Source organism: Ovis aries, chromosome X (assembly GCF_016772045.2).
Source record: "Ovis aries strain OAR_USU_Benz2616 breed Rambouillet chromosome X, ARS-UI_Ramb_v3.0, whole genome shotgun sequence".
NCBI classification, from domain to species: Eukaryota; Metazoa; Chordata; class Mammalia; order Artiodactyla; family Bovidae; genus Ovis; species Ovis aries.
Window position 1 is genome coordinate 119,879,990 of NC_056080.1, and position 27,496 is coordinate 119,907,485.

Genomic DNA, 27,496 nt, shown 5'->3' on the forward strand with positions numbered 1-27,496 from the left:
GAAATGCTGGCTATATAGATAACTAAGGAAATGTTGTGGTATATTTTATTTATTATAAACACTCTTTTGTGTCTTACTTGTATTTTTCCAGGAAACAGAAATGAGACCTAGCACCAAACCAACACATCACTTCATCCATAGAATGATGAGTGCATCTTTATATAATGAAGATCTGCCTTCATTTGCTAGGTACAGTCAGTTAAAGTAATAATAGTTGGCTAAGGAAATAGAAATCTGAAATGAAGATTATGTTGATGGGAAGAATAGGCCCCTCAGGTAAACCTCCTTCCCCTAACTCCCCTCTGTGTTTACTTCCTGGGCCCTCCCTTCACATCTTTTATCCTATTCCTGTTTATCTTGTCTCTACTTTCTTCTCCTGGGATCTACTTTCTAGTATAGTGGTCTATAGTATAGTTACTTTGAGTCTTTAATGTGTTAGGTTCTTGAATCTGGGAGACAGGCTCTGAGTTAACAGTCCCCACACTAATGGCTCACCTAAAGGAGTTCCCACTTAGTTCATGTATGTACCTAAATGCTCAGCTGGGTGGCACTGTCAGAAGAATCCCAAGGACACAGAGGGGCAATGTAAATTAGAGCACTCAGAAGAATTCTCCAAAGCATTAGAGTTGGAGTTGGGCTTTAAATGATGGATAAGATTTAGATAAGACCATCCAGGTTGGAGAAGACTGTAAGAGAAAGGCTGGACCATGTGGTATCTATAGGGACAGGGAGGAACAAAGTACAATGAAATCTTAATAGTTTTTCTAGAATAGCCAAAACATGTCTAAAATTGCCCTTGTGTTTATAAGAATATTCACAAACTGGGAACAGTAGCACTCTGTTTTTATGTTTTAAAACTTTTTATTTTATATTGGGGTATCACCAATGAACAATGTTGTAGTAGTTTCAGGTAGACAGCAAAGGGACTCAGCCATACATATACATGTATCCATTCTCCCCCAAACTCCCTTCCCATCCAGGCTGCCACATAACATTGAGCAGAGTTCCCTGTGCTATACAGTACATCCTTGTTGGTTATCTGTTTTAAATACAGCAGTGTGTACATGTCCATCCCAAACTCCCTAACCATCCCTTCACCCCACCCTCCCCGCTGGTAACCATAAGTTCAGAACAGTAGCACTTCGTATCATGGGAGAAATAGGGTACAAGGAAGAAAATCCACCCTGTTCCAACTATATCCTTTTCCACCTGGCACCATGAAATTAAGGTTTCTTTTTGACCCGATGCCATTTTAGGACATCCACTCCTGGCCCACCACTGGCTTTATCTCCACTCACGCTTGTCTTAACATACATAATTAGCATTGCAGGCAAATCTCAACTATTGGTATCATTGCATAAGACAAGTGGGAACATATAAAACCAAAGTCAATGTAGCTGTCATTTTTATTTTGAGAACTCACAGACATACCATACCAGGTTTGCATCTATATAAATAAAGACTTGGACAGATGGTTCTTTAACAGTCATTATTATTCATTAATCATTATTCATTCCTACATATAAAATACAAAGAAAATGAAATGTCTTGTATCTTTTCTTTAGTTTTGATGATGAGCGTTCCACAGATCCAAGTGCCAAGGTTACAGAACGTTGGATTGATTTCTTTTCTTCCTTTAAATTAGATTGTATTTAAAGAGTTTGTTCATCGCATTGATGAATACTGAGTTTTCCAGTAGGCTGATCTAAATTGGAGGAATACTGAGTCAGTTAACCAATTAGTGTGATGAACTAGTTTGCTTTTTCTGAAACACTAGTAAGATTCCATTAATAATTGTGGTGAAAAGTATGTAGTGTGACTATAAGTTTACAGTTACCATGATCCAGTGGGAAATATCCAGGAAATAAAGGTTTATGACATCTATATGTAGACTACAGCCCATGCTACTAGGATTTAATCATCTCTTTAAGAATGTATGCTTGCTTTGTATAACTAGGTTAGCCCTAGTAAAATATATTTAAAAGCTTTTAAAGCTAAAAATTAAAACTACATTTATTTGCTTAAATTAAATCCTGGCTAGGGTGGACCCCACTTTAATTCTGTCTCTGTTAAAACTGACTCATTATTTATGAGTTGAGTTTGGTCCTCTATTCTTTTAAAGCTCAAAGGATCAATGTGGCTCTAACAATGGGACAGCACTGAGGTAGGGGTATCATGTTTACTGTAAAGATGGCCTGAAAACTCCAACTACAGAGCTGGAGTTGGCCTTGGTTGTTTCAAGCCTGCACCCACTCAAGAAGTTACTCAAGAAATATATCCTCTCCATTTGAGAGTGGGAATAACATTCATTAAAAGATGAATCATAGAATGGAAGTAAGTTGCCAGAATCCCATAAACAGGTCATCGTCAGAGGATGATACATCACTGGTGTGTTTCCTGTATTATGGAATCATAAGCTGTCAGAGCCAGAAAGTAGCTAGTATAACCTTATTTTACAGCTGAAGAGACTGAGGTTCAGGGTAGGGAAGTGACTTGTCCAAGGTCATACTGTCAGTCAGAATATAGATCCCAAGTCTCCTAAATCTGAATTCAATGTCATTGTTTTCTTCAACTTCACTACAATGAGTCATGCTTAGACATAGGTATCCTGTGGTAATATTTAATATTGCACCTGTCCAGTTCATGCATTCATTCACATTCAACAGAGTCACTGAGCACTTTCTTCGGGCTGGACACTGTTCTAAGTCGTGAAGATACAGCTGCGAATGAGAGACAAAGTCTTCACCTCCTTCTAATTGGGAAGGGGATATAAACAAAATAGGGCTTCCTCTGGGGTGGTGAAGAGTTGGACAGGACTGAGCAACTGAGTACAGCACATAAACCCAATAATTTTTGATAGGAATAAGTACTTCCCATTTCACCCAGGATAAAAGCCAGGGTCTTTACAATGGCTTACAAGGCCACACATGGTCTGGATTCCACTCCCCCCTCCTGGTGACCTGTCTGACCACCTCTCTTTATGATCCCTCTTAATCACTCCACTCCAGCCACATGAACATTTATCTTCTTCAGATCTTTGCTGAAATATTATATTCGAAGTCAAAAATTCCCTGATCACTTTTCTTTAAAACTGAAACCCCAATGCCACCCCAGCACTCCCTGCTTTAATTTTATCCCTAGCATTTGTACCATCTGAAAGCTTTTTTAAAAAAATTGTTTATTGACTCTCTCCCTTCCCTAGAATGTTAGTTCCATGAGGGCAGGGATTTTTCTCTGTTCACTGTATCCCCACGTGTCTACAAAAGAAGCACAGAGTAGATACTCAGTACATATTTGTGAAATTCATGAATGAATATGAAAAAAAATAATAAAGAAGAGCCCAAGTGATATAGAATGACTGGCTAGATTAGTTTGGTCCAAGAAGTCTAGAAACATCAGATCTTAATAACGGGAAGGAAGTGACCACAAGATCTGGAAGCAGAGGGTCCCACATACAGAGTCCAGTAAGTGCAAGGGACCCTAGATGGGATGAGCTTGGCATGTTAGAGGCATCTTCCCCAAGACCTGTGCCCAGAATTTGAGGATCTCACCTCTTTCGGTTTCTTCTGCTTGCCTAGTTTCTGCGATTCTCTGATGAAATTATTGAGGTTATTTTTGTGCCAAAATGTATACATGTCTCAGAAATAACTGTTTTCCAATATTGTGTTTTGGTCACAGAAAGTCTTGAATGTCCATGTTTGGAGAATTTGAACAGTCTTAAGGTAAATATTTTTCACTGGCTCCCCTCAGTGTTAACCAGTGGAACCCCGACAGAAATGAGGGAGTGCCTTGTAAGGGTGTGGTAGTGTGCCTTGAGGGGGCCTCAGGAAGCACTCCCAGTAGGGGCCAACCCCTGGTTGAAGTTACTGTCCCCGAGTTAAGTGCATAGAGTAAGCCCCTTAGCACCTGAGAACAATGGCACACAAGGAGTGAGTCCCTGGAACTGGAGGGCCTGGTGGGGGCAGCGAGGGAACAGATGCTTCCAAGAGGAAGGGGTGCTAGCTGAGGGAAATGAATGCTGGCTCCATCTGCTTTGCAGGGTACCCTTCTTAGGCAGCTTTCCAAAAATCTGGGCCACTCCTTAGTGTGATCCCAGGAAATTCCCTCCACCTAAAGCCCTCTTAGGAAGTCTCTGAGGAGACTGAAACTACAGATCCTCCTAGATCCTCCTGTTTTGTATTATTTTTGCTTTACTCTTGGTTCACTTTAACCATCCCCCAGCATGTGTATACACACACATAAACACAAACCATCCCCCTTATCCTGCGTTATTTTCTCCACACCATTTAGTCATTTATTCAACATTTATCAAGTGCCTACTATGTGCCAAGGGCTAGAGATTCAGAAGTAAACAAAGCTGTCAAATATTCCTGCCCTCATCCTCTGGCAGAGGATTCACTTGAGTATAAGTTTCATGACAGCAAGGGCTTGTCTTGTCAGAACAACAGCCTTAGCACCATCAGAGTCAAATTTCAACTAAGTCAGGAATGCCTCAACTCCTACCCACATGAAGCTGATGGACAGCCCTGTGTGGGAACTGTTACACAGAGGTTCTCAACCCTGGCTGCACCCTGGAATCAACTTTAACAACTGACGCCCAGCGTCCCATCCCAAAAGATTCGGATTCAGTTGGTCTGGGTTGCAGCCTGGGCCCTGGGTGATTTTGATGAACAGGCAGTGTTAAGAACCACTGAGTTAACGGACTTGTGTCTGGCCATTTAGTAGCATCTGCCCCTTCCCCTCCTTCCTTTAGATAAGGAATTCTCAACCTCACTTCATGCTAAAGTCACCTAGGCAACTTAGAAAAGAGAACAATGCTTGCCCCAGCCTCAGGGATTCCTGTTCATTTGGGGCAGGGTCCAAGCACGCCTATTTGTAATATTTCTCCAGATGGTTGTGCTGTGCAGCCAACGTTAAGAACCAGTCCCTTAGATTGTTCTGTCCCAGTTTATCCCTTTATGTATCCTATCCTCAGTATCTTAATCCATAAACTGCCTCAAATCCAAAACTTTCACCATAATACTCTGTTCTCCATACCAACAATAGGTGTTGGCGTGGAGAGCTTCTCTCATCTCTCATGCTTCTCTCATCTTGCCTTTGATTTGCCCCATCCTTTTTGCCCGCCCTTACCATGGCACACCTAGCCCAGCCACCTCCCCCAGCCTATTGCAGGCCCTTCTGGGACCCTGCTGCTTCTGCATTCCAGTGGGTGAGGAAGGTCCACAGAGCAAAGCCAGCACCTGAGCCACCATCTCCGCTCTGCCCCCTCCAGGCTGCTGCAACCTCATACTACCACCTTCTTGCTCCAGACCTCACAATGGTTAAGAATTATTTCAAAGATTGGAGTAGTAAAATGGACCTCCCCTTGTCTCCTCTTCTCTTAAGACCTCCACTATCATTATCTTTGCTCCGAGAAGGATCAAAAATGTTCTATTTGTTCCAAGCTCCAGGATGGCTGACATTGTTTTGTGACCTGGGACACGTAAGCCCTTGAAATTATCCGCCAGCTGCAGCCCTTGTCTGAGTCTGGCGCCAATCCTGGGTGTCCTAATTAGCAAGAATTATGAGAAGTCATGCCTAGGAATAACCAAGTCCCAGAAGATAATTCTTTGAGACTGAGGGGCCCTGAGATTTCTATGTGCGATGCCACAATGGTTGTGCTCCCTTCAGGGTTTCTAGTGTTTCCTGTCCATCAAAGGGCAGAGGCTTAAGCTAGTATTGCACCTTTGTCTTGGCAGTTTCTCACCCTCTTATCAACGCAGAAGTGACCTGACCAGCCAATATTCCTCAAACGATGACACTTCAGGTAGAACAAATTTATAATTTTAGAATGAAGCTCTCAGTTATGTCATTTTGAACATAGGAGTTTTGATCATTCACCCCCCTTGCCCATCACATTGAATGGCTCTTGCCTTGCAGCACACCTACCCACCAGCAATACGAGGATGAAATATGACTTAGTATGTATGTGTGTGTGTGTATGTGAGTCGCTCAGTCGTGTCTGACTCTTTGCGACCCCATGGATTGTAGCCCTCCAGGCTCCTTTGTCCATGGGATTCTCCAGGCAAGGATACTGGAGTGGGTTGCCATTTCCTTCTCCCTTAGTATGTATGTAGATTGCAATTTGCAGGTTATTATGCAGTTATCTGATTTAAACCTCACAGCAAACGGGTGACAGGTACTGGGAGTAACATTTATTAGGGACCAGCCATGTACCAGGCATTCTGCTAAGTGCTTTTCTCACATCCACCCTGTGAAGCATCATTTCCATTATATTGACAAGGTAACAGTCACTAAAGCTTATCATACCATGCTTCCTTGCAAGTCTTGAAGTTGTCTCTCAAAGAGGAGAAAATAGAGGCGAATGACCTGCCTGAGGTGGCACAGCCAGCAGGTGGCTGAGCCAGGGCTCAAACATCACAGGTCTTGAGGCTCTATCCCATATTCTTTTTCCTGCCAAATAGGGGCCACATCTCAGAACCAAGCAATGACCAAGAACTGCCTGCAGAGTTTAGTGATAAGTAGAAAAGATCCCATCTAGGTTTCCAAGTAGCATGTCCAGTCAAAGAGTAAAATCACATTCTTCTGTGACTTCATTTTGATGGGGACACCTCCTCCCAACCCCTACATTCCACACATTAGAGGAATTCACTGAGAAACAGTTCAGATAACATAGTTTTGCTCTGATAAGGGCTTTTGGAGGAAGAAATACAGAAATGGCTCACCCTGTGCTAAGGTGCTCAAAGTAGTAAAGCTCCCCACAGAGGACAGTTTACATTGAATTTGAAATTACAATGATACCTGCTTAGGAAAACCCACCAAAAAAGAGGGGGCTTCTGGACCAAGACAGGCTCATTACAGCTTATTTTTTCCCAAACAGGATTTTGGGGGAATCAAAATCCGTTCATGGTACGATGTGTCATTCCCTAGCCCTTGGCATGTGTCATGGCCATAAACACCCAGGTACATTTCTCTCTTCAGAGTGACCAGTACCAACCAAGTGAAGTCCATGGTGCTGCCCACAAAGCAGATCAAAGCAGCAGAAGGAAAAAAAAAAAAAAAAAAGCAGCAGCAGAAGGGTGTCTTGAAGGAGACCTGGAAATGGTGACCAGGAATCTACATTTTTAACAAGACCCGCAAATTGCAAAAACAAAGCTTTATTCTTCCCCTCGAGATTTTCAGAATGTGGCCTTGCAGTATATGCTTGAATTCTGTAACTAACTCTTTTTCTTACTTTTTCAGAAGAGATCTCTCCATTCAAGTCTTTACCTTTGCAAATTTTGGCTTTTTCCTTTTAATTTCTTGGTTGTTCTTATTTTGTTTAAACTATCAGCACATTCCAGTACTGCATTATTGATCTGAAGAGCCAAACTATTACCCCTCCCCCGTTTATTTGGGGTTAAATTTGCTATCTGCTACCTCAGTTTTAATCATAGATCCTTGAGGTTCCTAAGGTTATATTGCTAAAGAGAAAAACTGAGGATTTGCAAGAAGTCTAGGAGAACCATGTCTTTTACTAGAAATAAGAAGGTATGTGCTTTATTGCCCTGTGTCTTTTTATGACATCTTGTCACAATGCATCAGCAACAAAGATAAATGCTCATTTCTGTCCTTACAGATACAACAATTATTTTGTTAAGATAAACTATTAGATGCTTTAAGAGCCCTTTGCACAAGACAAGTGGTATAGAACAATGAGTCCAAATGGAGACTTTTATTGGCCACACAAGTCCTGTATAGCTCACACAACAAACAGATCAGTTGGGATCAGACAACTGAAAATACACCCAAACAGTGAGAAATGATAGCCTTTTGTAGTGCACAGCTGCTTTTGCCTGGACATTTTGAAACGGACACCAGTACTGTTAAGAGTTGAAAGTTAACCTTCTTGTGTGAAATTAGCTCATCAGGCTACCCATGTGACCTTAGACAAGGCATCTGATCTCACTGGGTTTCTCCTGCTTTCTTCCCAAGGCTGTCAGAAGGAGCAAAATACTCTTTGCGAAAGCACTTTTAAAAACAAAAGCTATTACATAACTACTTATTTCTGAATCCTAAATGGTCACTCCCCAGGGCCTGACAGCAATTGGAAAGCCTGGTAACTGATCACATTTCTCCTTTGGTTGTTCACAGACTTTGAAAAGCCCCATACTTCCTCTAGACAGGGGTCTGAAATGATGAGGAAGATATCAACTTTCTCCAAAGTGTTTTCAAGATCTAACACCAGTGTTCTGAAACCTTCCTCACCCTCACCCCCTCACCAAGACAGAAAGTGAGACTGTAATACCCAATAATAAGCATGTTGACCTTCCTCAAAAAATAAATGGTTGTTAAAGCTGACATTGTGTCCTACACATTGATTCTTGTAACTATTGAAAATAAGAGCAAAGAAAGCATAAAAAGGCAGTTGGAGAAAAGGAGGGTTTTGATAAATGCTTCTGACAAGCATTTTGCGATGAAAAGAGAAGTTTTGTGTCACATATAGATGCATCTAGCAGGCAGTGTGGGGTTGAAGCTCTGCTCTTGAGGGCCCTGCAGCCTTGCTGGGAAGATGAGAACTAACTTCAAAGCAAAAGTGTGATATCAATAAAACAACGTGTCATCACATCTTTCAGGCACCCTAGGTGTTCAAAGGGAGTCATCACTGTGGGTTGGAGTGGTCAGGATACATTTGCTGGAGGAACTGGAATTCAGACAATCCTCAAAGGACCGTTAGGATTAGGGAGGCCTTGACGGCACCAGGAAGGTGATCCCCTCAGGCCACACACCTGCGTACACTGCTGCCATGCCTGAACAATTTAGCTCTGGCCCATAGGACATTCTACCATAATGGAAACGGTCTGTATCTGCTCAGTTTGGTACAGGAGGCACCAGCCCCATGTGGCTATTGTCACTAGCATGACTGGGGAACCCAGTCTTTCCATTTTATTTCAGTTTAAATAGCCACATATAGCTAGTGGTTCCCTTATCAGACAGCACAAGTCTAATCGGTACAAGGCCTCAGGGACAACAGCCAATTCCAATTAGGTTGAAGGATTCCCTGAAAGTTCACTTCCAAAGTCTATCCTCAAACAAAGACATCTAGAGATCTAACTCCTCAGGGGGCTTTGAAGCCTCCAGGCATCCTCTTGGTCCCTTTAAGAGACATGCACCACCAGTGTGGCCAGAGAGGAGCTCATGGTTTCCAGTCATATTTGTGCCGCTGCACCTGTCAAGACTCAATTGATGGAGAAAGGATAAGCCCCATGGAGAACACCAAAGTCAGGGATTCACAACAGAAAATTGGAACCTGCATCTGCCAGCTGGCCTCAAGCAGTGCTTGGCTAGAAACGGCTTCCATGAGACAGAAACACATGAAGAAGATCACTCAGTAGTCATTCTCATACCCCAGCTTTATCCAGGAATGTAGGTCAGTGGAAGGTCTCAGCCTTATACTAATGCCCAAGGGAAGTATTTCTATGAAAGTCAGTTTCCTTTATGCTGTACCTATAGTCCAGAAATGTTATGTTAAGTGATGTTTAGTAAATAGAATGGCAGGCAGTTCTGCCCAAATATCACATATACCTAAATTGCACTGCCTTCATCTCATTTTCTGCCCTTACATACTGAAGTTTATCGCACGCAGCAGCACAGGTTTTAAAGTTAGCTTTTAAAGATCCACAATAATGACAAGCACTGATCTTACATAAGCCTTTGTTTTCATGTTCATGTGTGGCAGAACCAATACAATATTGTAATTAGCCTCCAATTAAAATAGATAAATTTAAATTAAAAAATAAATAAAAATATATCAACAACAACACAAAAGTAATACCAAAAAATAATTTTTTTAAAGTAACAGCAATCCAGTTTGGAAATCAAAAGTTATAAAAGCAACAGTGAAAAGTTTCCCTCTCCTCTCCCAGCTGTTGGCCTGGTTCACCTCTCCCAAGGCAATCTCTATTACCAATGGGACCACTATCCTTCTCAGAGATAGGCTTTGGATAACAAGTGTATTTTCATATGACTTTAGCAAGAAGTCTAATATCCTCCCTCAAAAAAGGCAGAAAACAGAGAGGAAGAGGGAGGTGAGAATGGAAGGAGAGAATGCGTGCATGCCATCTGACAGCTGCTATGTCCTAATATCACTGCATTCATAGTCTCAGATAAAGTCAGTCATTTTTTAAAATGCTCTTTTGTCTATGAACTAAATGTCAAAAGGTGAGCACCAGAATGGGAGGAAAGGTGCCTACCATAGCTCTTCAAAGTCTGCTGGCCAAAATACATTAAGAATGTATGAGCTGGTAACTACAGTCCTTAGAGAGAGAACCATTTAAATATTTTTTAAAAGTGAAAGCACTAAAAGTAACAATGCAGTGAAATAAAATGCAAATTAGAATAACCCAAATGTATCACAATATATCTTTCAGAGAAGAAAAAAGGAATAAAATGATAAAAATCCAGTGTTGCCCAGATGTAGGGAAACATTTGAACTCTACAGTGGTGACAATCCTACAAATTTGATTTTTCTGAAAAGCAGTCTAACAATAAGGTGAGTTATGGTTCCAGCTATACTTTTGGACCTGGTAACTACATTTAGGTAAATTTGGCCCAAGGGAATAATATAAAGTGAAAAAAATGTAAAAGCATATAAAAATGTACATAGCATTACTATTAATTATGAGGAAAAATTAAAACAATCCTAGTGGGACACTGGTGTGTATTATCAGGAAAGAATGCTATACAGGCACTGAAAAATGACAAGGATAGTGAAAATACACACACAAAGAAATGCAGATATGAAATAAGTAAAACCAGGACACAAATAAGATGTGAGCACAAAATAAGGCTCTGTTCGGGCCTCCCCACACAGGGTCGCTGGGAGGGGAGGTGTCAGTGCCCCTCCCCTCCCCTCTCGTGGTGTGGACGTGTTCCAAGGGGCCCAATCGGGCCTGCCAAGCAAGCAGGACGTGAACTAGAAGGGCCAGAAGGCGGCCACAGACCCAAGGAGACCCCAGGGTTTCCTACAACCACCAGGGAAGGCTAGAGGAAAAAAAAAAAAGATGTCACACTGATAACAATTACACAGTATACTTTATGATTTGGCAATCATATGATATACTAATAAAAATTCAAAGAACTTAAGAGATCTAAATAATCATGAAGGACTTTTTTTTTTTTTTTTGCTGCTGTTGAAGTGAAGTCGCTCATCGTGTCTGACTCTTTGCGACCCCATAGACTGCAGCCTGCCAGGCTCCTCTGTCCATGGGATTTTCCAGGCAATAGTACTGGAGTGGATTGCCATTTTCTTCTCCAGGGGATCTTCCCAACCCAGGGCTTGAACCCAGGTCTCCCGTATTGTAGACAGCTGCTTTACCCTCTGAGCCACCAGGGAAGTCCACAAATGCTTCTCTTGAGGAAACATCATCACAACCATCTCCAACATCAATTCTTATGCCAATTCTAAACCTAGCCTAAGGTGGATAATACCAAATGCCTCAGTTTCTTATGAGGCGTAGAAAAACAAAGCATTAGTTCAGATTTTTTCAAACAACTTCTGTAAAGATAGTAGGTCATCTTCAATCAACCCCAAGGTGCTCTTCTAAATTCTAAGCTGGCAAAAGGTAACCAAATTTTTGACTGATGTTCATCATAGAAAGTATATTGGCATTAAATATACAATAGCTATATAGCTAGGTGACAAGCATATATTTTAGAGTAACCTGTGTCATATGGTTTTGCCCTTTTAGGACCCAGCACATAATTTCAGTATTTTTAATGATTCATCTAGGGACCAGTGTGTCTTTGACAACATGCTATTGGTCATACTTAGTTTGCACGCATGCTAACTTGCTTCATTTGTGTCCAACTCTTTACAACCCAATGGACTGTAGCCTGCTAGGCTCCTCTGTCCATGGAATTATCTAGGCAAGAATACAGGAGTGGGTTTCCATGCCCTCATCCAGGGGATATTCCTGATACAGGGATCAAACTTGCACCTCGTACACTGCACGCGGACTCTTTACCACTGAGCCACCAGGGAAGCCGATACTTAAAGAATAACAAATGCTTATCACAGATATAATTATTATTTCCAACTGGAAAAAATGATCTGTTCTTATCATTCATTTTATGATGGAGTTCCCAGTAATACTTGCAGAAATCAGGGGCCACCTATTTAGTAAAGGAAAGATACTAGGTTAAATCATTTCAGTGCAAATAGTCACACCCAAACATGTCTTCTAAGCTTACCTTTTCAGATGAAAGCTATCAGCAAATGTTTGACTTTATTGTTTGGTCTCAACAGCATAGTGCACAGCACTTTACACCTCATTAGACTACCATTTAGACAATGACCAGGCTATTCCTTTCAAAAAGCTTCAAAACATGTTTACAGAACATCTCCTGTACTAGATAAGGATCACTTCCAATTTAGGGTCCACTGAGTCCATAAACTGCCAAGATAGATACTTATGAGGTACACATTCCAGTAGGTTAGAGGAAGGAAAGAGACAGACTAGGGTGTTAATTAGGCCACATGAAAGAAATACTGATATGCCAAGAAGTAAAAATTGTTCTTAATGAGCACTTTATTCACTGGCTGTTCAGCTTTGAGGTCACTGTGAGTGAACCCATGAAAGGAACCAGTAAACATTCGTTGTTGCCAAAGATCAACTAAAACCAATAGCCAGCTGGTTGTTCTCAGCTGGGCATAGAGCAGGGTGTATTTGCACCTCTCAGATCTCTGACTCTAGGGAGCGTAAGTGACTGACTGCCACAGCTATTGAGCTCTGAATCGCAATGCTGCTGCACTTTCCATCATCGCTGCATTTTCACCAAGGCCAAATTTCTCATGGGCTACTCTCAGCCAATGGCAGAGTGTAGCAGAGATGCTAAGATTGGTTATTCCTGCAAGACACAGGACTTCCCCTACAGGTGACTGGGCAGGGATGCTGTCAGGGAAGAAGCCCATCCTCACAAAGGATGGCAGGTCAACCTGATCCCACGTTACACATGCAAAGTAGACAGACTTCATGGGGCAGAACAAGATAATAATACTTTACTGGCAAAAAGCATGGGTATCAGTGGAGTTCTGCCAGTCCCCCAAGGGGCAATTTAGTGGGCTCAAAGACATGCTACCTATGTGGCGGGTTGCATCACTGCTGAGGAACCCATGGTCAAGGGCCCAGGACATTCCGAGCAATGAACAAACAAACCAGTGCTCCTTCCCCTGGGAAGCGAGCGGTTGAACAGTAGTCATACTATGGTCACTTTGCCCTACAGAAATGGTTCAGCATCAAGAAGCAGGTAAACTGTGCTTTCAAGAACCTCACCAAGAATGTGCAGATGTTCAGGGCCCATGGATGCCAAGAATGTGCAGATGCTCACGGCCCATGGTGGACTGCCTGTCCTGAAAGACGCATTTGCTTCGCAAAATGTCCTTAGAGTTGCACCACCTGGTTAAGAATCTTCCTCTCCACCTTTCCTTCCTTCCCTCTCTCCACCCGGGTTAGAGACCTGCATCGAGTCCCACAGCTCTCCCGACTCCCTCCGCATTCTCCCTCATAGGCCTTTACCCTGATAAATCTCTTATGTGTTTAATCCCATCTTGGCCCCTGCTTCTCAGAGAAGCTGAATTATCACAGATGGTGCCAGCAGTGGTCCAAGAGAACAGGCTGTGTAAGATGGGGCCTGGGACTGCTTCAGTCACTGCCTGGTGGGCAGAATGGACACTGTCCTGAGGGGATGTGGGGCACGGACAGTCCCAGGCCTTGAGGACCCAACTGCTACAGATTTCTCTGGAGATCATGTGTGAAAACTGAGAAAACAGGCTGCCAGATGTGGTGAATCAGACTTTTAAAAATGGAGGAATAAGGAAGGCCTACAAAGACAGTGGAAATGGCTGGATACTATTAAGTGTACCGATGCCCTGTAGCAAGGTAATGAGAAATGGATGACTGTTAGTAAGTAAAGAGTATGTGTGAGAGCTAGAGGGCCTCCAGGAGCTTCCAAAGAGGCCCTCAGTTCCTGCAGCGGAGGAGTGGATGCAGCAGAGCAACAAAGAAGCCGTAAGAGTTGCAGAACTCCAGGGAGATTACTCAATATTCAACATATAGCAGGTTGGCTTTGCTGCAGTCAGGGCCACATGACTTCCTATGGTTGGAAAATCCTTGGGACCCTGAAACGTGGGGTAGGAAGATCTGGTTAGACTCACCTGAAGGTGGTGGCTCTGGAGACACCCCCACCCAGCTCTCAGTATGCAAAGGGGGCCATTCTTTCCAAACAAGGGCTTGCACACCCTGTGCTGGAAGATGCTAGAGGCTGCTCCCCTGACCAGACACGCAGTGCCCCCCCACCCAGGAGCTGTGTCCAGCCTCTTTCCTGGTTACCAAACTGCTATCCAGGATTAAATTCCAGCATTATCTGGCTAGGGAAGTGCTAGGCCTACCAAAAAGCTGCAAGAATTAACTGGCAGGTACTGACAGGAGCCATGGGAACACTGGGTTTGGTTTTCAAGGGTGCTGTATCAAGAATCAGAAAAGCAAGAATTCAGACTTAGAACTCAGCATATAGGATTGAGAGGGCTTCCCAAGTGGCTCAGTGGTAAAAGAATCCAGCTGCAATGCAGGAGACACAGGAGATGCACGTTCGATCCCTGGGTGGGGAAGATCCCCTGGAGGAGGGCACAGCAACCCACTCCAGTATTCTTGCCTGGACAAGCCCACTGTCAGAGGAGCCTGGCGGGCCACAGTCTATAGGGCTGCAGACTCAAGACACGACTGTAGTGACTGAGCACACGCACACACATACATACAGAATTTAACCCCCAGGCAAGAACTGCAGGGGCTGAGCAGCTTCCACTGAGGTGGCTCACAGAGGACTGGAGAAAGTGCTGGCCACCACTAAGCAAAGTAGAAACACCTGAGCTGCCCTGGAAAAGGACCAAGGAAGGAATGAAGAGGCCAAGGGGAGTAGGTATCCTGGAGAGGAGATTACATGAGGTAAGAAACCTCAACAGAGGGTAGTATTCCATAGCAGGGTCCAGAGGATATCCCACTCACCGAGGCACACACTGGTGAGAGGGGCACCAGTGTCATTAGGTTCAGAGGTGGCCTCTGCAGGCCAGGGGTGGCAGTAAGAGATCACAGAGCTGGGGCCCCACAGTAATAAAAACCTAGGAAGTGCCGAAGAATTGATACTTTTGAACTGTGGTGGTGGAGAAGACTCTTGAGAGTCCCCTGGACTGCAAGATCAAATCAGTCAATCCTAAAGGAAATCAATTCTGAATAGTGTTGGAAGGACTGATGCTGAAGCTGAGGCTCCAATACTGTGGCCACCTGATGCAAAGAGCTGACTCATTAGAAAAGGCCCTTGATGCTGGAAAAGATTGACGGCGGGAGGAGAAGGGGGCAACAGAGGATGAGATGGTTGGATGGCTTCACTGACTCGATGGACATGAGTTTGAGCAAGCTCCAGTTGGTGATAGACAGGGAAGCCTGGTGTGCTTCAGTCCACGGGGTTGCAAAGAGTCAGACATGACTGAGTAACTGAACTGAACTGAACTGAGCGGTGCTTATCCACCAGAAGCCAGGAAGACACAAATACTAAAGTGAACCTCAAGGTCAGAAGGGCAGCCTGGCGGGCTTCACCCACATGGACTCCTGGAAATGGCGCAAATGGACCATGGTGTCCCTAGAAGCAATACAGAGAGCCACCAAGGGTTATCACTCAAGATATACAAGCTGAAAAAGGCAAAAGTGGAGAAACAGGGGGCCAAGGGCGGTTCTCCCCAATAAAATGTCCATATTACTTGCTCAATTTCCAGACATCAGCCCATCCTCAGATCTAGAAGAGGTAGCTGGGCCCTTAGAAGGAAGGACAATGCCATGTAATGCTTCTCCCAGCACTAACTAATGAAGGGACCTAAAGCCACTCATTTGGGTGTATGTACACTGGGGCAAGAATAGCCAGACATTTGAATACTGGATGCAAGATATATATGGCATATGTAGATAGATATATATATATATACACACATACATATATGTATACCCTATTTCTCTGAAAAAGCCCTAATCGATACATAAATCAAATACATATTCCATGGAGATACAGTACGTCAGGGCTGCTGTTAAACCCTGAATGATGCAGACGGTGGTAGGCTCTCTGGTAACTCTGCACCTATGGCCATATGGGGATGCCTGTATGACCAGCTGAAGGAGGAAACAGCTTGAGCCTGGTTTACAGATGGGCCAGCACTCAATATCTAAGTACAAAATGAAGATGGGTGGTATCTATGTAATAGCAGATATATTCACAGGGGAGAAGGAACATTTTTCCAGTGGATGGAACAACAAGCAGGGCACTTGACTTGGTGTGGAAAAATTGGCCCAAAGTGAGACCGTTTATTGAACACGTAAGACTCCTGGAAGTGGCCAATGGCTTGACCATCCAATTGGAAGCCTGGAAGGAAAAGGGCTGGAAGATCAGAGACAAGGCGATCTGATGCAAAGGCTGTGGACTGACACATGGGAGCATGCAAAGTGTGACGATTTCTGCATCATATGTTAACCACCACCAGAAACCATCTGTTATGGAAGAGGCACTGGACCACCAGGCAGACACGATGACTCAGCCAGATGCAGGGGCCTTCGTTAGTTACTACACAACTGGCACGATGGACATGAGCAGAGTGGTCACGATGGCTGATGGAGGTCCAGCAGCAAGGATGCCTGTTTACCAAGGCTCATCTACTGGGACTCCTCTGACAGGTGGACTCTTGATCAAGGGCTCACCACTGGTCTTGCTGAAATAGTCTTAGAGCTCCACTGCAGTCTTAAGACTTTTCCTATGTAACTTCCTTCTTTCCCTCCCTTTTTTCTCCAGAAGTTAGACATACATCAGTCTGACAGCTTTCCCAATCTCCACCAGCTCCCTCCCCACTCTCCTTCATGGACATCCCAACCACCAATCTAGGTGCACATCTCATCTAGGACCCATACAAACACATCAGTTGATTTAACTTAGCACATTCACTATTAAAGCTCTAGTCCTCTGTTTTACAGTGTCAGAAATTCCATTTTAATAATTCAGCAGAGGTATTAAGGTTTTGTGGACTGTTCCTATCAAATTCATAAAGGATTGATTAAATAAGTAGAATAAAATAAATAAATAAAAAGAATCTCAAAATGAGAAAGAACTACCCATCAGACCAGACAGATATACAGTGGAGCTGACAAAGTGTTCCCACCTCACCAAGAACAGCTACTTGAAAAGCAGACTAAGCACAGAAGCAGGCTGGTACACCTGGCTAGCCAAAAGGTGGAAACAACCCACATGTCTAGCCACTCAGGAGTGGCAAACAAAACATGGAATATCCATACAATGGGACATTATCCATAAAAATGAATGAGGTGTCTGAAGAAGGGAATGGCTGCCCACTCCAGTATTCTTGCCTGGAGAATTCCATGGACAGAGGAGCCTGGAAGGCTACAGTCCATGGGATCACAAAGAGTTGGACACGACTGAGTAACATTTTCACTGATACAATATGGATGCACCTCAAAAATATTATACTAAGTGAAAGGCATCAAACACAAAAGGCCACATGTACAATTCTACTTACGTGAAATGTCCAGAATAGGTAAATCTACGGAAACGGAAAGCAGATTGGTAGTTGCCAGGGACAAAGAGGACAAGGGGATGGGGAGGAGCTGCTTAATGGGTATACAGGGTTTCATTCTGGGGTGATGAAAATATTTTGGAACTAGATATGGTTGGTGGTTTTATAACACTGTCAATGTACCAAACTGCACTGAATGTTCCCTTTAAAATGGTCAATTTCAAGATAAATATTGTATACTAACGCATATATACAGAATCTAGAAAGATGGTACTGATGAATTTGCAAGGGAGACATGGAGAAACAGAAAACAGACTTATGGACACAGCGAGAGGGGAGGAGAGGGTGAGATGTATGGAGAGTAACATGGAAACTTTCAATAACATACGTAAAATAGATAGCCAATGGGAATTTACTGTTACGTCTCAGGGAACTCAGAGGGGCTCTGTATCAACCTAGAGGGGTGGGATGGGGAGGGAGATGGGAGGCTCAAGAGGGAGGGCACATATGTACACCTATGGCTGATTCATGCTGATGTTTGACAGAAAACAGAATTCTATAAAGCAATTATCCTTAAATTTAAAAATAAATATGTTTAAATGGTTAATTTCATGTGAATTTCTTCTCAATAAAATAAATAAGTTATAAGGAAAAAAATGTAGACAAATCAACCAAAACAAAAACAACAAAATTGAAAAAAGATGTCTACAGTTTCAAAAAACAGGGGGCAGTCAAGCAAAAATAAGGAAGGAGCAGGCTGATGTTAAGAATCCTTATCACATTCATAGCAACCTGTCTGAATCTAGTTAAGCCACACTTCTCTGCTCAGTGGTTATAGCTGCCAACTGGAAAGGTTCTTAACATGTAGCACAAAGACTGGAATTCTAGAACTGTCTGGTATTTCCCCTTCTGGCCCATTTCATCATAAATTGGGGTCATGAATTCAATGGCCATATTTATAAACACAGATTTAGGTACATGCTCTGGTAAGTACCAAAAGTACCAAGTATATTCCCAGGGACAGTGGATTCTGCTCAAAAATCCAGGACATTTAACTGTTAAAAACTACAGCTCTCTTGATGATTATTATACTCAAGCGTTCAAAAGAATTCATTCTCAGAGACTTTACATGTAAATATACTAAAATAACAACTGAATTTCATTGTATTTGAAAAATACAGTTCATTTTTAATTCTACCATGCTGAATGGCTGAACAGGCTGAGGTATCAGTGATGCCTGCGCTCCCTGGGATTAGAGGACTCCCCGTCTCGGGAGTGCTGGGACCTTTTGTGCCGGTGAGATTTATCTCGGCTCCTACTTCTACTCCTGTGACTACGCCCCTCAGAGCGCCTGTCATGCTGCCCCTCAGAGCGCCCGTCATGCCGTCTGGAGTGTATGTCTGAGCTTCGACCCCTGTCTCTCTCCCTGTGCCTGTCTTCTCTCTCTTCCCTCCTGCTTGATGACTTGTGTTCGTGCTTGGACTTCTCCTTTCTTGGCTCCCTCTCTCGGCCCTCCGTTCCACCATGGCAGGTCGTCCTGACCTCAGGGGAACTGGGGTGGGACTTCCGCACCTCCCTGGACTCCGACTTCTGACCCTTCTCTGCCTTCTCTGAGTGCTTGCCACTGTTCTTTTTAGAGTCAGGGTCATCCTTTTCCTTTATCATCTTGCTTCTGGGCAATGAAGAGGAGGCCGGCTGCTCTGCCTGTACCTCCTGGCCAGTCTTCTCTTTGTCTTTCTTTTTTTTCTTTTTTTCCTTTTTGTCTGGAGGAAAAGGGGGGCACAATCAGTAAGAAAAAGAAGATGGAAAAGATGGAGGATATACAAAAGGAAAGCATGCTTGGCAACAGCGTGAAACACTCACGGTCTCTACTTCTAGAAAAGTGCCTCCAAGAATCCAAGGTGGATGTCTGTTACCCTTAATATGTCAGGTTGCTGTATAAGGCAACTCCAGCTCTTAATTCTCTCTCTCAAGACCCTACCTCCAAACAGTCACATTGTTAGGTACCAGAGGGTCAGGACTTCAACATATGCATTTTGGTGGCCAGAATTTAGCCCACAGCATTAGTTTTCTGCTGATATTTCTTCTTTCCCAGTTAAAGTAAGGTTAACCACACCTGCCCCAAACACCTGCCCCATTCACACTTGAGAACTGACTACCAACTCTCAGTGAAGGCTAAGAAGAGCAAACATTAAGCTTACCCAGAATCTTCTCATAGGCCTTAACCATTTACCTTTTTTGTGTTTTTTGGTGGGTTTGTCATCTTCAGAGCCCTCAGATGAACTTGGTGGAGGAGTATGAGTCCCACAGCCCCTCTCCTGCAGCTCTCTGGTCACCTCATCCATTTCTTCTGAGTCCTCAGGAAGTCGATAGTTAGATACATGATCCACTCGGATAGTTCTTCCTTTGATCTAACACAGACAGGCAATGCTAATTCTGTTTCTCAGAAAATCTCCAAAGCAGACCTGCTCCACTGATGTGTCACAGCACACATCCCTACACATTCGCTCAGCCCTGGGGCAGTCAGGTAGAGCCTGGGGCAGCTGGAGACCCTGGGAGCCTCATCAGTTTATCCCAGAGTTCTATATAAATAGCTCCATGCTATGAGTGTGCCATGAAGTGAAAAGAGCCAGGAAGTACTGCCCCAAAGCATAAGCAGCATGGAAAACTGCAAAAGTTTAGATGCAGAAACACGAATTACCTTCCATCTGTAACATTAATTTACAGTGAAACACACTGTGAAAAAGCCTGGAAGCTAAAGGGAATTCCTAAAATTCAGCTCAACACTACAGCTGCTTTCTCAACACAACTGGATGAGGCCAAAACAGAACAATAGCTGGGAGAGGGTAAGGAATCTAGAAAGGACTACTTTCTTTTCTCTTAAGCCCTCACTCCTTACTCCACCCCGACCATACTGGAACCACTGGCTCATGCTGATACTATCACTGCGAATCACAACTCTCCAGGTGAACAACAAAAAATTAAACCCTCACTTAAAACAAAAACATTCGGGCAGATACAGACTTATTCTATAGGCAATGCCATCAGAAATTTGAAATGTATGGCTTTTACTGTTCCATTCAAGAGCAAGTTTTTGCTCTTACCCCTAAGCCTGAGTACTTTCACCTATCCCATTCCACCATAAAAGGTGGAATAAAGTCACCTTTTATGGTGAGTTCCTTCACTGCTGGTGCAATCAGTGACAAATTCTCCAAGTCAAGAGTTACCCCTCCAACCTGTGACAATGCTCATTCAGTGGCAGTGCTTTTCCTAAATGAGCACAGGGAGCATGTGGGGCACAGATAGCCCTGACTTGCCCCATCCCCTTTTCATGTCTCACTCTCATGTCATCACTCACCCTGTCTCACTTACAAGGGTGGAGGAGAGAGAAGAGAGGACAGAAACCTTCAGAATGAGTTACTTTCATAGACTTTGTCATCAGATTTTAACTAGAGAATTTTCAGGGCCCAGTACTGCCAAGTCAATGGAGACATATGAGAGACATACATGGCTAGGTCCTCAGCCACAAAACCATTATAGAACCCCAAATTCCCTGATACAGGACAGCATGAAACAGCAGTGTTTGCTAGTCTCTTTGCTCTCCAATACAGCAGAAATGAGAGTGGAGTGTGAGGAAGAAAAGGTGAAAAACAGATGCCTGGTTGGGTGCAAGATGAAGGGGAGTGGGGGGGGGTCATGGTACCTATGCTCCTGAGAACATAGCTTGCTAAGAGATGGGGAAAAGAAATGCATGTTGACAGGGTCATGAGCCAACGGAACTATTTCCTGGGGTCATTTCCCAGTCAGTATGTCCCCACGGCTCTGCAACCCAGCTGACCAGTACTGCCCTTGAGCTTGTAGTCATCAGCTGTGAAATGAAACTGAAACCCTACACAATGGAAAAGTTCTGCTCAGTAAGCATACTCACCTTGATCCCATTAAAATTGTCAACAGCCAGAACTGTGCTCCTCTGGTCTTCATAGCAGAGGAAACAGAATCCTTTGGATTTCCCAGTCTTCTTGTCTCGTACCAGATTAATGTTAACAATCTCCCCGTATCTATTTAATTTATAAAAGAGTAAGACACTACTGATTTAAAATGTAAAAACTTTCAGATTGGATGACAAAACAAAATTCAAATAATATAATCTGTACAGGAGACACACTGAGAACAAGACGACAAAGAAAGATTAAAAATTAAAAGTTAGAAAAAGATATATCAAGAACACCTAATTTAAAAAATGGGTGGTAGTATTAAAATCAAAGATGAATTCAAGGCCAACCAAAAAAAAACATTTAAATGTGACTAAGAGGGCTCTTTTACACAGAAAAAGGTCCTAATACATAAGTCATGAAATTTTATACATAAATTAACACATCCAAAATTTTAATTAAAAATACAAAGAGCAACAAAGAGTGAAAGTTATTAGAGATTTTAACACACCACTTTGAGTTCATAACATAAAATTGAGAAAAATAAGTCAGAGGAATTAATATAAAATTATATAACTACAAATAAACATATACTTAATAACAATTACATTGTTAAAAACATTAACATCAGACTAGTAGATATACAGATATATTCGATTGTACAAAAAGAGTTTCTTCTCAAGAATCCATGAAACACATATTAAAACTGACTGTAGACTAGATCTCAAAGTAAATCTCAATCATCTCCAAAAACAGCTGGGAACAATAATTTCAAAACAAAAAATGCCCTAACTAGAACTTGAAACCTATTCTCCAGGCTAACTACTGGATGAAAGAGAAAGTGAAATAAAATAAAGAAATCATGGTAGACTATTTAGAAAACAACAAAAATGGGAATATATACCAAAACTTAGTGTCTGTGTGTGTTAGTCGCTCAGTCTTGTCCAACTCTTTGTGACCCCATACGTGGCAGCCCACCAGGCTCCACCATCCCTGGGATTCTCCAGGCAAGAACACTGGAGTGGGTTGCCATTTCCTTCTCCAATGCATGAAAGTGAAAAGTGAAAGTGAAGTCGCTCAGTCGTGTCTGACTCTCAGCAACCCCATGGACTGCAGCCTACCAGGCTCCTCCATCCATGGGATTCTCCAGGCAAGAGTACTGGAGTGGGGTGCCATTGCCTTCTCCAGCAATTAGAGGACAGACTATATAGGGACAGCATGAGGGAATTTGGGGGATGATGGAATTGTCCATCATAATTGTGAGGGTGATTACACAAATCTATTCAAGTATTAAAAAAAAAATCTCATAGGACTGTACATCCCCTAAAAAGTCAATGTTACCATAAGATCATTTAAACATATGAATAAATGAACACATAAAAATTTAAAAATAATAATTTTGCAAAGAAAAAAAAATCACAATAAACAAAGTCAAATGACAAACTAGGAGAAAATGTCTGCAATTTACATCACAGATTAAGGCTAGAAAGCATTTTTTTTCCTTTTGCTATAAAGGACATTATCAGAACAACTGGAAGTCAAATAAAGTCTATAGATTAGATAACAGTGTAACAGTGTTGATTTGCTGAATTTGATCACTATCCTGAAGTCAAATGTTCTGGTATTTGGGGAAATACACACTGAAGAATTTAGGGGTAAATGTGCATCATGTCTGCAATTGACCCCCAAATGGTTCAGAAAAAAAAAATGCATATAGGTGGAGAGAAATAATAAAGCAAATGTGATAAAATGCTAACATCTGGGGACTCTGAGTAAAGGGGATATAGGTATTCTTCATTCTATTTCATAACTTTCCTGTTTTAACCCAGAAATTATTTCAAGTATTTCAAAATAAAAAGTAAAAGAAAAAAGAATATAGGAGCTGGCTTGACAGGATAACTACAGACCAAACTGGGACAGTTTGAGCATCAAGAAATAATAATAATGGCAATGTAGTATAACAATCAAATTGAAAAAATAAGTCCACAGCAATACAATACACAATAAAGTGTTAAAAACAATAAGTTAATATCCTTAATACACGAAGGGCTCTTGTAAAATCAGTAAGAAAATGTGGAACACACTAACAGGGAAAAAATAGGCAAATGATCGTAATAGAAAATTTACAAAGAAAAAGAATAAGGGCCTATAAATCTATGAAGAGATGTTCAACCACCCTGATGATGAAATAAAGGCAAAGTAAAATAATAATGAGAAGTCATATGGCAATATTTTCTTAAAATAACCATTACTGATTAGGATTCAGGAAAATGAGCATTCCAGTCAGAGTGAAAACTGATACAACCTTTTCAGAGAATAATTTGACAATGTTTACTTTTGAACTGTGGTGTTGGGAGAAGACTCTTCAGAGTCCCTTGGACTGCAAGCAGATCCAACCAGTCCATTCTAAAGGAGATCAGCCCTGGGTGTTCTTTTGGAAGGAATGATGCTAAAGCTGAAACTCCAATACTTTGGCCACCTCATGCGAAGAGTTGACTCACTGGAAAAGACTCTGATGCTGGGAGGGATTGGGGGCAGGAGGAGAAGGGGACGACAGAGGATGAGATGACTGGATGGCATCACCGACTCGATGGACGTGAGTTTGAGTGAACTCCGGGAGTTGGTGATAGACAGGGAAGCCTGGCGTGCTGCGATTCATGGAGTCACAAAGAGTTGGACACAACTGAAAGACTGAACTGAACTGAAAAATTAATGTCATGAAGGAAACTATTAGGGAGGCATACAAAGATGTATATATCACAATGTACACTGCAGTATAATCCATAACAGCAAAATACTGGAAATAATGCCCAACATTGAAAAGAAGACAATAAATACATAAAGATGTTAATATTTTTTCCTTAAAGTACATTCTTATTTTATTCTTCGTACTTTTTTCTTTTTTCCAAATGTTCTACAACAACTATACGTTACTCTGATAATCAGAAAACAAAATATTTTTTGAAAGCCACTGTTATCAGTGACACAGGCAATCTGCATGGAGAGCAATGTGTGGAGAACTGGAATAAACACACACACTAGTGATCATCACTCAATGCAAATAAGACAAAAACAGCTCCCAGGTGGAAGACTGGTCTAGGCAGAGCTACCACAATGGGGTGGAAGTTATAGGCTGTACCTACTGTGAACTTCCCAATACCCAAGAGTTGGAAAGAGCAGCCTCAGGCCCTACCAGGGCCCTCTACCATGGCCTTTTTCTTGCCCAATTTCTTTCCCACAGCCTTCTGTCCTATATATGGCCCAACCAATCAGCCAGGGACCTCTGCCCACTAGATGGTCCAACCATTCCCTGCCATGGCAATGCCTCTGCCAGGGTGTGCTAGCCACTGTCTGCTTGCCCAAGCTCTTTTATCATGGTTCTCTGCCTGAGGACTCCACAGTCCAGGGGTCATGGCTCTCTGCTGCTCTGAGCTGCCAAGGCCTTCTGGCACCTATGGACTAACTACTCTGTGTAGCTTTGGGGTTGTACCCAACCCTTCTCCCACCAGCTGCCACTACTAGTGTGAGCTGCCAAGACTCTCTCCCACCTAGTGCTGCTGCTATCATCCCATAGCAGAATGAAGAATATAAGATTCTCCTATTCATTCTTATCCCTCATCAGCCTGTGATTCTTAGTCTCCAGTTAAAGAGACTGGCTCTGCTCACTAACCTTACACTCAACTAGAAACAACAAAAACGAAAAAAAACTACTGCCTAAACCTTTTGCTTTTTTCCCAGTTCCTCTGTGCTTTGCCCTAATCCTACAGTGCCACACAGGTGTGGGCCCAGAATGGCCCCATGATCATGAGTTACCCCTAGTTTATAAGAGTCCAAGAAGATGGGCCAACAGAGTACCTTCCTAGGAGTTCCAGTCTGTTCCAGTGTAGGCTTCAGTGAAAAGACAATAAAAATAGACCAGAATCTCCAAGACAGGCTCCTATAGCAACCAACTTCTTGGATTTGGCACACTGGAGAGCTCCAGAACCATGTCCTGGGACTGATCTAGACCAGAACAGAAGCTTCAGGCCTCCTCATGCAGGGAGGCAAGTCAGTCTACAGTTAAAATAAATGGGCTTTTGTGATGCCATAAAATGCATTATGGAAGCAAACTACTCTGATGACCCAGAAGGTAAGAAATAAAAAAGTGACTTACTAAAAAGAAGAAAAAAAGGTGACTTACTGTGAGAACACACAAATGATGTCCCCTTCAGTCAGTTCATAAGGAAGTCCCCCTCAAAGAGAAAAACATATTTCAGTTCAGCAAACACTTACCAAGTGTCCACTACGTACCATGCATACAGTAGGCAAGGCACTGGGAGGCAAATCAGAATAAGCAACAGGGCCTTCCCTCAAAGAACCTAGTCTAATGCAATGACAGAAGCACACAGAAAATGCAGCAGTAATACAGAAAAAGGAGTGACTAACTTTGAGTGGAAAAGCTGGGGTCACCCCTAAGCAAACTAACTCCCGTCACACCCAAAATCTTCTGGAGAAAGCAGATAGTTTGCAGCACAAAACTTGGCTTCCAAAAACGTATCTTGAACTCATGTGCTCTCTATCTGCAAATTCACAGCTAAGGTCCAAAATCAGTTTAAATATGCAAATATTAACCCCACCTCACAAAGACTAAGGATTAAAAGTCAATTGTTAAGCATTTCATAGGAAATAAATTTCCCTGCAAATGTTTCCTTACTCATCAATAGAATGGGGATATTACAATTCTAACTTCACAGAATTGTTATAATAAATAAATGGAAATAAAATGCTTAATACAATGTCTGGTGCAATAACCTCTTTGAATAAATTGTCAAATTACCACATATGAGACAAAGTGAATATAGAGATGGTGATACGGCCACGGATAGAAGGCAGGAGATAATTAGATGAGGAAAATAAACTCTGAGGGAAGGAGAATGAGGAGGGGAGGGAGTTGGCAGTAATGTGAGATAGGGGCTAAGACCATGAGTTCTAGAGAGCCATAGTTCTGGCTGTTCCACTTCCTAAGCTATGTGACCTGAAGTCATTAACTTCTCTGCATCTGTTTCTTTAGTTGTGTAAATGGGGAGGGACGGGGGGATGATAATAACGGTCTCTGAGAAACCAAGTGGCACGATTCTCAGCACAGTGAACGGCCGGCAGTACCTATTATAAGCACAGACTTGGCAGAGAGAGCAAACTAGAAATGGTGAGAAAACAGACAAGGAAAACGTATTTACAGAGAGACAGCGGAAGGGAATAAACGTGGGTGGTGAATTTCGGGAGGAATGAAAGGCGGGAACGCTGAAATGTTAGGAAGCAGGGGAGGAGAGGAGGAGGAGCCCTACGAGAGGAAAACGTGGGCCTCACCCAGGAAGATCCAAGCGCTGTCCTTGTACTCGTTGTGCCAAGACACCTTCTCCGCCACCCCCAGTTGGACCTCACGCTCATTCAGCTCATTAATCAGCTTCACTTTAGTTAAAGGGCTAAACCGGAAGGAAAAGCGGACATGTAAGCGCGCCCCGGCCTGAGGTAAAACAGAAGAAAACCGAGAGACTAATTTTTTAGACTCCCCGCCTCTCCCGCCCGTCAGCCCCGCAGATGCTCTACCACCTCAGCCCCAGTGGGCTGCCCCGGGCACCAATTCCCCCGACCTGTCTCAGAGGACAGTTGAGGCCTTACTTCATCTCCGCGGGTGCGGGCTCAGAACCTAGGAAGCAACTTCTCGGAGGAGCCGCAAGAGGCATGCGCGGTCCCGGCGCCTCGCGCCCATTGGTTGCCGCGGGGCGTGCGCCGGCCGGAAGAGCGCTGGCGCGCCGGGGGCGTGGCGCCTGAGCACTAGAGCTGGAAGCGGCTTTCCTTGTTCGGCGGAGCTCGCTCTTTAAACAGAGAGTGTTTCTCTGGTCCATTCGTACGTTCCCTCGAAAAATTGGGCAAGGGTGCGAGCCTGGTCTGTTCCAGGACTCCTAGCTCCTGGACGACACCT

The 27,496-nt window shown here is 43.0% G+C and overlaps 1 protein-coding gene across 1 annotated transcript; it reads right to left on the reverse strand.

The window, feature by feature from the left end:
• Positions 1–841: 841 nt before the first annotated feature.
• Positions 842–27,261, reverse strand: LOC101110741 (RNA binding motif protein X-linked 2). Its single transcript, XM_027963298.3, has 6 exons — positions 27,193–27,261; positions 26,881–26,996; positions 25,715–25,766; positions 21,531–21,660; positions 19,836–20,013; positions 842–19,365 (listed from the first exon to the last, which is right to left on the reverse strand). Exons 1-6 carry the CDS (start codon positions 27,255–27,257, stop codon positions 18,830–18,832), a joined length of 1,077 nt encoding a protein of 358 aa, XP_027819099.1. The 5' UTR covers positions 27,258–27,261; the 3' UTR covers positions 842–18,829.
• Positions 27,262–27,496: the final 235 nt, after the last annotated feature.

What these genes read in the sequence shown, in the direction of transcription:
- LOC101110741 (XM_027963298.3), bottom strand. Translation starts at nt 27,257, where the DNA reads ATGCCTCTTGCGGCTCCTCCGAGAAGTTGCTTCCTAGGTTCTGAGCCC. An exon ending in ATCATTTGTGTGTTCTCACA is followed by an intron (nt 21,661 to 25,714) that starts GTAAGTCACCTT and finishes TAAATTAAATAG; the next exon opens with ATACGGGGAGATTGTTAACA. An exon ending in CACCAAAAAACACAAAAAAG is followed by an intron (nt 19,366 to 19,835) that starts GTAAATGGTTAA and finishes CTTTTCCTCCAG; the next exon opens with ACAAAAAGGAAAAAAAGAAA.